The sequence below is a fragment of the Vombatus ursinus genome, unplaced genomic scaffold (assembly GCF_900497805.2).
Source record: "Vombatus ursinus unplaced genomic scaffold, bare-nosed wombat genome assembly UNPS02014807.1, whole genome shotgun sequence".
Classification (NCBI taxonomy): Eukaryota; Metazoa; Chordata; class Mammalia; order Diprotodontia; family Vombatidae; genus Vombatus; species Vombatus ursinus.
Window position 1 is genome coordinate 1,010,232 of NW_020954585.1, and position 13,151 is coordinate 1,023,382.

A 13,151-nucleotide genomic window follows, 5' to 3' on the forward strand; every position below is an offset into this window, starting at 1 on the left:
TCTCTGTCTTGCAGACTCCTCCGAGAACAGTGGATCCGAGCCAAGTATGAAAGGAAGGAATTCATTTATGCGGAGAAGCAAGAGCCCTATTCTGCAGGTAAGGAATAGAGTTCTCAACTGGAAATAATCTCTTTTGCTGGCAGGACATTCTGCTGCCCAGAGGCTCCCCTCACCTTGCTGCAATGAGTTAGATAAGGGGAAAAAATGTCACTATGTGGTTTTGTGTTCTAGTCTCCCTCTCTGCGGTCCTCCCCCTTTAAAAGGGATGTCTCATTTTATCACTATGCATTATTAAGTCACTAATTGGTTTGACATTGGTGTCATCTGGCTGCCTTTTGCTTTCTGATTGGGAAGCCTGGATTGCTACCTGTGTTCACAGCTCCTAGCTGGCTATCTGAAGCCTCCCCCATGGATAACCTGTGGGCATGTTTTGGTAATTGACAGAGTGGCAGTTCCCTGTCTTCTACCCTTTCCCTTCTGGTTGTCTTGAGCCAACCTCATTTCCCTTTTTATGAAAGACCAGGAGAGATCACCAGTCCTTAGGATGGTCAGAGTTTTTCATCTGCTTGGCCTCCCCTAAACCTCACCTCTTGACCCCTGTTATATATTTGCCCTTGCAGGTACAGTAGTTGCTTTTTAAGCCGAGGGATATTCTGGGGTCGTAGAACTAGAACTCAGAGGATTCTCAGAGGCTATATATTCTGACTTCCTCACTTTACAGATGAGGAAACAGGCCTAGGGAGGTTAAGTGATTTATCCAAGGTCACACCGTCACATAGATGGTAAACCTCAGAAGTACTATTTGAACCCTGGTCTTCTGACCCTGATGTTGGGAAAGATTGATGGCAAAAGGAGAAGGGGATGGCATAGGATGAGATGAATAGATAGTGTCTTGGAAGCAATGAACATGAACTTGGACAGACTTTGAGAGACAGTGGAGGCTAGAAGGGCCTGGCATGTCATGGTCCGTGGGGTCACAAAAAGTTGGACATGACTCAATAACAACAACAACTACTACTACTACTACTACTTCTGACTCTAGAACTTGGACTCTTTCCAGTGCACTATGAAATCTCCTAATGCTCTATCATTCTTTCTTGGATTGATCCTGGTTGTTTTGGTCCTTGATTTGTATCTATGGTTCATGAACAAGATGTGCACAGGCATCATGGCAGCCAACATCATGGCTAGAGAAATGGATTGGATCTCAGGAGATCTGACTTACCCATCTGATACAAATTTCTGATGAGCTTCCTTTTCTGAAGAGTTCATTCCCCAGAGCAGTTTATGATGATTTAGTGTAAGAAACATCTTCAAAAGGTGCTTGAACATTAGTGCCAGATCCTACCCAGGTGGAGTCAGTTGATAACAAGAGTTTAACAGACTCTCTACCTGCCCTTTGGGAAAGATGTCATTAAGAGCCTTGCCTTATGGCCCATGGAAAATAAGCAGTCCTGGTTAGGATGCTAATTGGCCTGAAGGATGCTGTAGGATGTAGTGGCCTCAGCCACCATGTTTTGCTGTTTATGCTTCAATCAATCGTGCTCTCAGTTGCCTGTAACGCAGTACTCTACCAAGGGAACTTAGCCCCTCATTTCCCCAGGAAACTAAGACTAGAAGATACAGATGACTTGTCATTTGCATTTGAAGGGGGTTTCCACACTGGGAGTTCTCTTCGCCAATTGAATCATAATCTCACGTGCAAAAAATAAATAAATAAAAACAAAAGCAGCTTTTGCCCAGAAGTATAGTTTCCCTATAACCACCAGCCCTTAAGGTGGATGTGTTTTGAAGCTAGGGTTTCCCTTAGAATTCAAGCCACAGCCGCTTACGTCAAGGGGAAAGGGAGACCTGCTGCAGATTTTCTCAGAGGGATAGACTCTTGCAGGCATTTAACTTGCAAAGGAATCATTCGACAAATTCGGGGTGTCCCAAAAGTCTGACTGCAGTGCAAAGCTTAAAACTTGAAGCTTTGCTAGCCGAACACTGCACTAAGACTTTTGGGACACTGTATAAATGTGGCTACTTTTTTTTCTTGTTTGTTTTGTTTTGTTTTTGTTGGAAGCATAGGCAGTCCAGTGTTCTTATAGCCTGGTCGGTGTTTCCAGCAATGATATCCACACCTGCCTGGGAGTGTGGGAGAACTAACAAGACTGTGTTAGCAGCCGTCTACATTCCATGCCCCTACCCAGAATCTACCACTGGGGATGTCCCCTCTATTCCTTCACTGTACTTTTCTGGTCCTCTAGTTGTTTGTTCTACCCTCATCTGAACCTCCCACATTTCCTTGAGTCCTCTGAGTAGGTATGAGGGGAATGGAGCAAGGAAGCACAGAGAGACAAAATATCTCCTGGTTGACGTGGGTATCAGCCCTGCTTCATTATTGCTATACTATTATTAATAATAGCCTCTAGTGCTTGCATAGAATTTTATACTGCCTAATACTGTTCTCCCAGTGCCTGGCACATAGCAGGTGCTTGATAAATATTATTAACTGACTAAATGGCTCTGGGAAAACCTAATTTTTTATGAGGAGCAGTGCTTTCCAAAAGAGCAGAGGTGATGGAATGATGTTACGGTGAGGTTCGTCGGCTTTGTGGATACTTGATACCCAAAGCCTGATGTGGTGTGGCCTCTACTCTCCATCTTTGTGACAAGTGGGGAAACGCAGGCTTATGGGGTCCAAACTGAAAGAGATTTTTAGCGGTCACCTAGTTCAATACCCTTATTAAATAGATTAGGGAACTGAAGCCCAGAATGTATCAGAATACCTAAAGTCACACAAGTAGTAAGCAGCAGAAATGAAGTTTGAATTTAGCCCTCTGACTCTTAATTTAATGATCTTCCCATCATACCCACACTACTTCTTAGTGTAACCCTAATGACTGGTGAGGAGTGAGGAGGCCTCTGGCCTAATTCACCCCAACCTGCATACATGAAGCGGGGAAATTTGAGCCGACTTAGAAGGAGCCCAAGCTTGGCTAGAAATTCCCTGTGCTCCCACACACAGAAGTTTGTTATTCAGTCATTTTTTAGTCATGTCCTACTCTTTGTTATCCCATTTGGGGTTTTCTTAGCAAAGATACTGGAGTGGTTTGCCATTTCCTTCTCCAGTTCATTTTACAGATGAAGAAACTGAGGCAAGCAAAGTTAAGTGACTTGCCCAAGGTCACACAGCTAGAGGAAGTGTCTGGGGCTGGATTTGAACTCCAGCCTTCCTGGCTCCATTTCCAGTGCTTTATCCGTTGTACCACCTAACTGTCCTACATGCAAAAGAGCCTGTTGCATATTCAAGGTCTGTCTGTCCCTTCGATGCCCCAAGAGCTGCCAGATATGGCTAATTTTCTGGCTTTCAGATCACATCAGACTCCTCCAACAGGCCTCCTCCTTTTCAGAGAGCTTGATCTTGATTTGGAAGAGCCAAATTCTGTACAGAGCAGAGGGAAGGTGAATTAAAATCGTGGCAAAGTGCCTCAGTGATCGACCATTGATCCTACGTAATACCTTGATCCCTCCCAAACTGAACTAGCATTGAAAGATGAATAATGAGGTGACCACTGTACCGATTCAATGACACACAAACATACAAATGCCCCAGTGATTTAGGTAACTGTGAGGTGCTCCACTGCTGAGTTAATCCCTCTGATCTCAAATAAAGCTATCTTGGCAGTAGGGTTTTAATTTTTTTCCTCTTCTCAGCACCATTCTCTCCCCTTCCCCTGGCCCTGTAATCAGGATGTATCTTTTAAATTAAATTACCATCCATCCACAGCCACTCCTCAGGGCTTGGTTTGTTGTTATTTTTTAATGTTCCTTAATGAATCAGGAGTAGTGTACTTGTGTTGCTGGTCAAAACACAGATAATTTCCAGCCGTGGAAAGATTCTTAATCAGTTGCTAAAAGATCAGATTTCTGAGGATGCTTTTTAATCTGAAGAGCTGCGATAGATGGATGGCCAGTCAAGTGCATTAGCTTGCTTGGAGAGCGAGGGGTTGGGGGAGGATAGACCTCAGAGCTCCCTTTGTCTTTTTTAGGGATAGGGATTGGACCTATGATTTTATTGGTGCAGGGCATTCCCAGCTGAGGAAACTCCCTCTACCAATGCAGGTTGGCACCTTTTCTGCCAAGCCTTAGAGGGCTGCCCAGAACACTTTGAGGTTAAGTGACTTATCCAGGGTATGTTCTGCTGTTCAGTCATGTCTGACTCTGTGACCCCATTTGGGGTTTTCTTGGCAAAGATACCAGAGTGGTTTGCCATTTCCTTTTCCAGCTTATTTTACAGAGGCAAAAGAAAAAAAAAAAAGAAAAACCAAACTCTGAGGCTGGATTTGAACTCAGAAAAATAGTCTTCCTGACCCCAGGCCCCATCTCTGTGCACTATGGCACCACCTAGGGTCACATGGTCAATATTAGTCAGAGGTGAGACTTGATCCTACATCTTCCTGGCTCTAAGGCTAGCTCCCTATCCACTATACCATGATACCTTTCATTTGTTCTTTTCCATCTGAAAAATTCTAGGTGTTGACAAGGAGATTTGTTTTTTTCTGATTCTTTTCCCCACCCCAATCCCCCAAGAAGTTCCTCTGGAGGCTAGAGATGGTTGTGGTGTAACTCACTATATTTGCATGTTCCTGGATGGTAACCAATTCTTAGCACAGTACTTGACACACGGGAGGCACTTGATCAATGCTTGGCAGCTAGGTGACACAGTGAATAGAGTGCTAGACCTGGAGTCAGGAAGACCCGAGTTCAAATCCAACCTCAGACACTTACTAGCTGTGTGACCCTGGGCAAATCATGTCACCCTGTTTGCCTCAGTTTTCTCATCTGTAAAATGAGCCAGAGAAGGAAATGGCAAACCACTCCATTATCTTTGCCAAGAAAACCACAAATTAAGTCACAAAGAGTCAGATGCGATTGAAATGACTGAATGATAAAAAAATAAATACTTGCTTATTTGACTAATTTTTCTTTGAGTTTTTAAGAATCAATGTTTTGGAGCAAGAAAGAAACCTTAGAAGACAGCTAGACTTATTAAAAAATAACAAGTATTTATTTTCTTTCCATTCTACCCCCCCCAAAAAATAGAAAATCAAAACTCTTATAACAAATATGCATCATTAAGCTAAACAAATTCCCATGTTGGTAATGTCCCAAAATGCACATATCATTCTGTGTCCAGAGTTTCTCAACTTTCTATTAGGAAGCAGTATCTCCTTCGTAGCTCCTTTGGAATTGTAGTTGGTCACTGAATTGATCAGAATTATTAAGTCTTTCGAAGTGGATTATTTTTACAATGTTGTTGTTATTTTATAAATTATCTCCTGGTTCTTCTCACTTCATTCTACATCAGTTCATGCAAGTTTTCCCAGGTTTCTCTGAAACTATCCCTTTCATCATTTCTTATTGTACAATAATATTCTATTACATTCATATACCATAATTTGTTCATCCATTCTCCAATTAGGGGCACCACCTTAGTTTTCAGTTCTTTGGCACTACCAAAAAAAAACCCCAACTATAAATATTTCTGTACACATTGGCCATTCCCCTGCCCCTTTCTCTCTCTCTCTCTTTCTCCCCCGCCCTTCCTCTTCTTCTTCCTCTCCCTCTCCTCTTTAGGTTTGTATAGGCCTCATAGTGGTATCACTGGGTCAAAGAGTATATATAGTTCAGTAACTTTTTGCATATAGTTACAAATTCATTTTCAGAATGACTGACCCAAGAATTCAGAACTCCATCAACAAGGCATTTTCCCACAGCCCCTCCACCATTTGTCATTTTCCTTTTCTGTCAGTTTTGCCAATCTGATAGGGCCAAGGAGATATCTAATCTTAGTTGGAAAAAACTGAGGCCCAGGGATGGGAAGTGGCCTAACCAAGAGTCACAAATATAAGTAAGTGGTAGAAGTGAGACTAGAACCCAAGTGTCAAGTCAACTAATTTAAACATTTAATAAGCACTAATTATGTGCAGGGGGGTATGTTAGCGATAGCCTCCAGATTTCTAGCTCCCTTATCTGTTCTGTCCAGATTTCTTCTTTGCTGTCTGTTGGTCATTTTTAAGTTGGATGGTGTTTATCTCTTTGGTTATTTAAGCTAAAGATTAAGGATCCCATGTCCTAAGCAGGGTGAGTCACCCATGAAACTTGATGTTGCAAGGTTCTGGAAATTCCCCTTCCCAAAAGAAATCCCCTGCCCCCTCCCTCTAAATTCTGCCATTATCTAAACTCTTTGAGAGCAGAGATTTTTTTCTTTGTATCCCACAATGCCTGGCACAGAGTTAAGTGCTTAATAAATGCTTATTGATTGATTAACCACATCATCCCTTTGAGTTTAACCTTGGTCTTTTCCCAGAACATCCTCTCTTTTAGATCCTTGAGCCATCATTAGAATGTGAGCTTCTTGAGGACAGGGAGCATTTTTTTTTTGTTTGTTTGTTTGTTTTGTTTTGTTTTTGTCTTGTTTTGTATCCGTAGTTCTCAGCACCATGCCTGAAGCACAGTAAGTGCTTAATAAATGCTTAATTGACTGATTGCCAGCGATTGATATCTTAGTATGACCATACCAATCAGTTCTGCTTCCTGGAGAGATGGAGAGAGAGTTCCAGCCCTTTGGAGGAGACAATGGGGAAGGAGATATTTCAAAAAGAGGAAAGGATATAGGATGGGGAGACTTTAAGGCTCTGAAGACATTTTGCCAACCTGGCAGTTTTGCTCAGGACCAGACCCAACATTGAACACTAAAGATTCTGGATATTATCCGTGATTTTGGCAAACATCGTTATGATAGGGGCAGCTAGGTGGCATAATGGATAGGGCCCTGAGCCTAGAGTCAGAAAGACCTGAGTTCAAATCCGGCCTCAAACACTTACTAGCTGTGTGACCCTAGGCAAGTCACTTAGCCCTGTTTGCTTCAGTTCCTCATCTATAAAGTGAGCTGGAGAAGGAAATGACAAACCACTCCAGAATCTTTGCCAGGAAAACTTCAAAAGGGGTCATGAAGAGCTTGATATCACTGTAACAATTCAACAAAAACTGATTCATTGGGATAACACAGCCTTGTAAATTAAACTCCAAACATGTGCCAACCCAAAGAACTTTCCTGCCACCACCCCCTTCCCTTTCCCAGGAGCCACATAGGGCAGTAAAGTCAACACTAGCATTCTCTCTCTCTTTCTTTTTTTTTTTTAGAGACAGTGTGGTTTAGTGTACAGAATGTTAGACTTGGAGTCAGGAAGATAAGGATTCAGATTTTGATTTTGACACTTGCTGTGTTGCTCCTCCCCCAAACCTCCCCTCCCCCCCCCAACACACACACCCCTTGTCTTTACCTCCTGGCTTCTATAACCAGTCTCAGTAAAGCCCACCTCCTGAAAGAACCGTCCACCCTCGCTGCTTGGATGTTAGTGAAATGATCTCCAATATATACTGTCTCTATTTTGTTTGCACATATTTATTTGCATGTTGTTTCCCCCATGATAGTGTACGCTTTTTGAGGGCAGAAACTATTTTCTGTCCTACTTTGCATCCTCAGGGCTTAGCACGGTGGCTGGCAACATAGTAGGTGCTTAATAAATTCGTTGGCAAACCCAGGATATCGTCTTCTTCTTCTTCTTTTTTTTTTTTTTTTAATGTGTTTTGATGAGGCAGTCGGGGCTAAGTGACTTGCCCAGGGTCCCACAGCTAGTAAGTGTCATGTGTCTGAGGCTGGATTTGAGCTCAGGCCCTCCTGACTCTAAGGCCAGAGCTTATCCACTACGCCACCTAGCTGCCCCAAGCCCAGGATATCTTGATAATAATAACTGTAGTATCTGCCTCACAGGGTCTCTGTACTGCCCAATGAGGCAGCGTGTTTGCAGAGCATTTTTCACACTTTAAAGTACTATATAAATACTGCCTATCTTTTTTTTTTGACGCAACCTGTGATTTCATCAGTATAGCAATCATACAATACTTTCAGATGTGTAAAGCCTTTTACATACATTATCTCATTAGCCTTATTATATGGGTACCATAGATATTGGTATGTCCATTTTAAAAATTAGGACACTGAGTTAAAAGAAATGCCATGGGTTACACAGCTGGTAAAGTGTCTGAGGCAGGATTCAAAATCAGGTCTTTCTGTCTCCAAGTTCAGTGCTGTCTGTTATTGTTGTTCAGTCATATCTAACTCGTTGTGATCCCATTTGGGGTTTTCTTGGCAAAGGTTCTGGAGTGGTTTGCCATTTCCTTCTCTGGTTCACTTGACAGATGAGGCAACCGAGGCACACAGGGTTAAGTGACTTGCCCAAGGTCACACAGCTAGTAAGTGTGTAAGGCCAGATTCGAACTCAGGTCTTCCTGACTCCAGGCCCAGGGTTCTATCCACTGTCCTACCTAGCTGCCCCCAGCACTGTCTATACTACACTATAAGCAGTCTACACTAAACCACCTAGATCCCAGTGAGGAACTCCTTCTACTGATGGAGATGAGCACTTGCTGTTCTGGGAATGATTTCGGCAAATTTCCTCTGGCACTGAAAAGTCAAATGACTTGACCAGGGTCACATAGCCATTGTGTTTCAGAGGCAAAACTTGAACTCAGGTCTTCTTGATTCTAAGGCATGGATCATCAGCTTGTTAGTACAAATATCAAAATCAAAACCAAATGAGAATATATGGCCTTCAGTTGGGGCAATTCTCATCTCAACTATGAAAAAAAGCTGTCGATGCTAAAAAATGGGAAGTAGATAAAAAACCAGACGTTGACACCAACTATTACTGTTTAATAAGGAAGTTTAATCAGCATAAATCAGTTGCCATAGTGAGATATAAAGGTCTTGAAACCACCTCAGTCAGCTTCTCCCTGAAGCAGAAGACTATCTTTTTTTTAATATCAATATTCTTCTGGTCAATAGAATCAATATTCTATGACTGAGTCATGGAATGCCACAGTCTCCAAAGAACTAAAATTAAGGGTCACCCAAAGGACAGTAGAGGTGCAGGGTGGGTGTGTGAATAGACCACCACATATTACAATCAAGAATTACACAGAAGAAGCTATATAAATTATATCATGAAAGAGATGTATAACTAGAAAAGGAGGCAGGCAAATGATGTAATGGGAGAGAGAAGTAACTGGTGGACAGTTGTAACTGATGGACAGTTGGTAGCTCATGCCATACTATAATCAGGAAAATCTGAGTTCAAATCTAGCTTCAGACACTTCCTAGCTGTAGGACCCTGGGCAAGTCACTTAACCTCTCATTGATTCAGTTTACTCAACTGTAAAATGGTGTTAATGATAGCACTTACCTTGAAGAGTTGTTGTAAGTATCAAATGAGATAATATTTATAAAAGCATAGTGCCTGGCACATAGTAGGCACTATATAAGTGCACCTTGGGGGTGGTTCCCCACTGGTATCCAAGCAAGATCAAGCGATCTAGAGGAATCCCCTCAGCATGTTCAGTAGACTGTGTAAAATTTATGGAAGAAGGTGAACAGGAATCCAAACAAGATAAGACGACTTGAATGGGTTGCAATCTGAGCTGCCAGAGCGAGTTACCCACATTGATAAAATCACAGATTAATCAATATATCAAAGCAGAAATAGACAGTTTGAGGGCTTAAGGTTTTTCATTGAAGGAGGGTGTGGGGAGAGAGGTGGAACTGAAGGGATTGAAGATGGGTTGGATGAGAAGGTTTCCAATGCCCTATCAAACTCTGAGGTCGTGTGAGGTCTAGGCATGTGGTTTTCTTAGAGAAGTTTAGCAACAAAAAGGAGATCAGAGTCCCACAGCATATGTTGGGAACACGTAGCCTTGGAAAGACATGGGATAGCTAGGAAGGGAGGAACTCTGTCCTAGTTACCATAGAAAACCAACCAGGAAGCTAAAATAGTGGGAATCAGACAAAGGGGAGTAAGACAGGGTTCAAGTCCTAGGGGATTAGGTTAATACTAGTGAAGATTTGATCATCACCAGCAAGGACTTCAGGACACGTGGTCAGACCTATCTGGCCTCTGTACATTTGTGGGTTGAAATGAAGATGAGAAATTTGTACCCAGCCCCAGGGAGCAGAACTGGGAGTATTGAGCAGGTGTTGGGAAGAGTCGGATTTCAGCTCAAAGAAAAAAACTTCCTAAAAAGCTAAGTTCCATGAGAAAAAAAAAAGAGGGGTGGTCAGAGGAACTGAGATTCCTTAATCTAGAGAAGAGGTGAAATCAATCACCAGTAACTGAGAGTCACCTGTGATACCCTCAGAAGTAACTAAAGCTTGGGGCGAATCACTGGCCAAGGAGTCAGGAGGACTTGAGTTCAAATCTGGCCTCAGACACATAACACTCACTAGCTGTGTGACCCTGGGCAAGTCACTTAACCCCTATTGCTTCATCCAAAAAAAAAAATGTAACAAAAGACTTGCTTTCCTGTCCTCGATGAGTTTATAAGACCATAAGACTAACGTCCACAAGCATAAGTGTTAGATGTGGCTAGTGCTTGAAAAATGATTGGACTCATCCCACTTATTTTATAGCTGAGGAGACTAAAGGTCAGAGAGGTACCTAAACCCAGATATTTTTTCTGTCCAGTGCTCTTTCCACATGATGCAATGGAAGAGAGGCTGGCTGATTTTGAAGTCTGAAGACCTGGGTTCAGATCCTAGTTCTGTCACTTGCCAGCTATGTGACCATGGTCAAATCACCTAATCTCTCTGTGCTTCAATGCCCTCCTCTGTAAAATGAGGGGGCTGGACTCAATGGCCTTGGAAGTCCCTTTCAGATCTAAATCTATGACATTTCTGTTATGATAAACAAAAGGAAACTCTTAATACTAAGGGGCAATTTAATTACTGTATTTAAAAATGCAGTGATGTGTTTTCATCAAAGTAATTTTTCCTAAACCTGGAAAACTTACATGAACTGATGCAAAGTGAAGTGAGCAGAACCAAGAGATCACTGTACACATTAACAGCAACATTGTGTGGTGATCAGCTATCATAGACTTAGCTCTTCTCAGCAATACAGTGATCCAAGACAATTCAAAAAGACTCATGATGAAAAATGCTATCCATATCCTGAGAAAGAAGTGATGGAATCTGAATGTAGATCGAAGCATACGATTTTTCACTTTCTTTTTTTTGTGGCTTTTTCCTTTTGGTCTATTTCTTCTTTCACAACATGACTAATATGGAAATATGTTTTACATGATTGTACATATATTACCTAAATCAAATTGTTTATCGTCTTAGGGAGAGAGGAAGGATAGAGTTTAGGACTCAAAACTTTAAAAAAAAAAAGAAATGTTAAAATTTGTTTTAACATGTAATTGGGGGGGAACTGTGTGTGTGTGTGTTTCAGAGGGGAATGAAGACAAACATGTTAATGCTACCATGCTAAATTGAACGTACATTAGAAGGGGCAAGCTACAGCTAGTAGATTTATAGTTTCGTGTACAATCCCTATTTTCTGGCCTTCTTTGTGTATGGAAATGTTCTTATTTTTGATGATTTTCTAGATCATAATAAAAATAATAATTAAAAAACAAAAATGAATGTTAAAATGTGTCTTTACATGTAATTGGAAAAAATAAAATACTATTAAAAATAGTTTTTCCTTATATTTTTGAAGGATCAGGTAAAAGAAGCTAGGCTTCAATTAAAGCAGGCATATTTCAGTTGGGCATAAGTAAAATTTTGATTGTCAAGAGCACAAAAGGTGATCAAGGGCCTTGAGTTCATTTCATATGAGAATTGATCGAAGGATGTTTAGACTGGAAAAGAGAAGACTCGGAGGGAACATGATAGCTGTCTTCAGGTATTAAAAGAGCTGTCACGTAAGGAAGCATTCCAGAGGGCCTAGCCAGGGTCAATAGGTAGAAAGTGAAGATAGGCAATTTTAGGCGAGATGTCAGAAAAAACTACCTAACGTTTAGGAATTCCAGAAGTGGAAAGTGCTGCCTGGAAAGGTGATGGGTTTCTTTCCTTGGAGGCCTGTAAGCAGAGACTAAGCAGTATCTCATTAGGCGTGGTATAATGGGGATTCCTTTCATGTATGGGTTGAACTAGATGACCACTGAGTTCCCTTCCACCTCTCAGATCCCCTGATTCTGAAGGGGAGAGTGTGGCGTCTTCGTTCTTGGAGATTATTCGGAAGAGGAGAGACAACAGTTTTGAATGGTCTCCACATTGAACTGGTTGAAGGGAAGGGCTTGGACAAGATGACCTCTGTTATTTCTTTCTTGCTCTGGCAAGCTATGAATCCCAAGTCTTCATTTCCAGCCAAAGTGGAGACTTGCTGTGTGACCTTCAGAGACTCACTTGTCCTCTCCCACGTCTGCTTCCTTATCTTTCAAATACCCACAGCTCCTTCTAACATACTCAGCGATGAAACGAGCCTTGGAGATTACAAATTGCTCATTAACTCACCCTAAGCTGTTGGGTTTTCCTTTAAGTGCAGAAGGTGGCATGTGCCCCCTCCCTCCGTCCTTTCCCTTCCATTCCATTCTGAGCAAGGCCTCCAAAGGAAAAGGGCTGGGGATGCTAATCTCTGGACCTTCTGGAAGGGACCAAAGGCTGTGGTATGGATTAATTACAGAGATGTTTAATTATGTATTTATATTCCATTCCTATTCCTTTTAAACCATTTCTAACTAGAATAATAATGCGTCTTCCATGTGAACTCATGCTAATGCCATCTCTGTCCCCACTCTCATGAATATTCATGCCTGTAACTCCTTCCCTCACACATCTTGCAAGATAATGACATGGAGACTAATAAGCATCTGAGTCTCAGAGATTCGGAAACCATTAATTGCCCCATTTTATACGGCACACACAAATAATTTCCAAGCAAGGCAATTACTGTTTACTGAGTTGCGTGGGCATAGGATTTGGGGCCTAGAAAGGGACCTGAGCTGATCATCTGGTCCATTCCTTGGCCTCTATGCAGGTCCATGTCCAAACCCAGATGAGCCTCTGTTTTCCTTTTAAGGGCATCTTCCAGTATAATAGGCCCTGGAATTCTTGAAATTCTCTTAAGTTAAGTAAAGAAGTCTTAAGACTAAATCGAGTTCTAAATTGTTCTGACCTTAGTGGAGACAAGAAAAGGATCATGAGTCTAAAACTAGAAGGGACCATAAAGACCCATGGACAAAATGTCAAAACGTCTAATGCG

At 41.9% G+C, this 13,151-nt stretch overlaps 1 protein-coding gene across 2 annotated transcripts in view; it reads left to right on the forward strand.

Annotated features, from left to right (window-relative positions):
* LOC114052302 (arf-GAP with dual PH domain-containing protein 1) overlaps positions 1–13,151 on the forward strand; it is a 162,424-nt gene that overhangs the window by 63,115 nt on the left and 86,158 nt on the right. For both annotated transcript variants that reach the window (XM_027874850.1, XM_027874851.1), the window contains exon 4: positions 15–97. In XM_027874850.1, the coding sequence (XP_027730651.1) occupies positions 15–97 (83 nt within the window). The remainder of the gene's footprint in view (positions 1–14; positions 98–13,151) is intronic.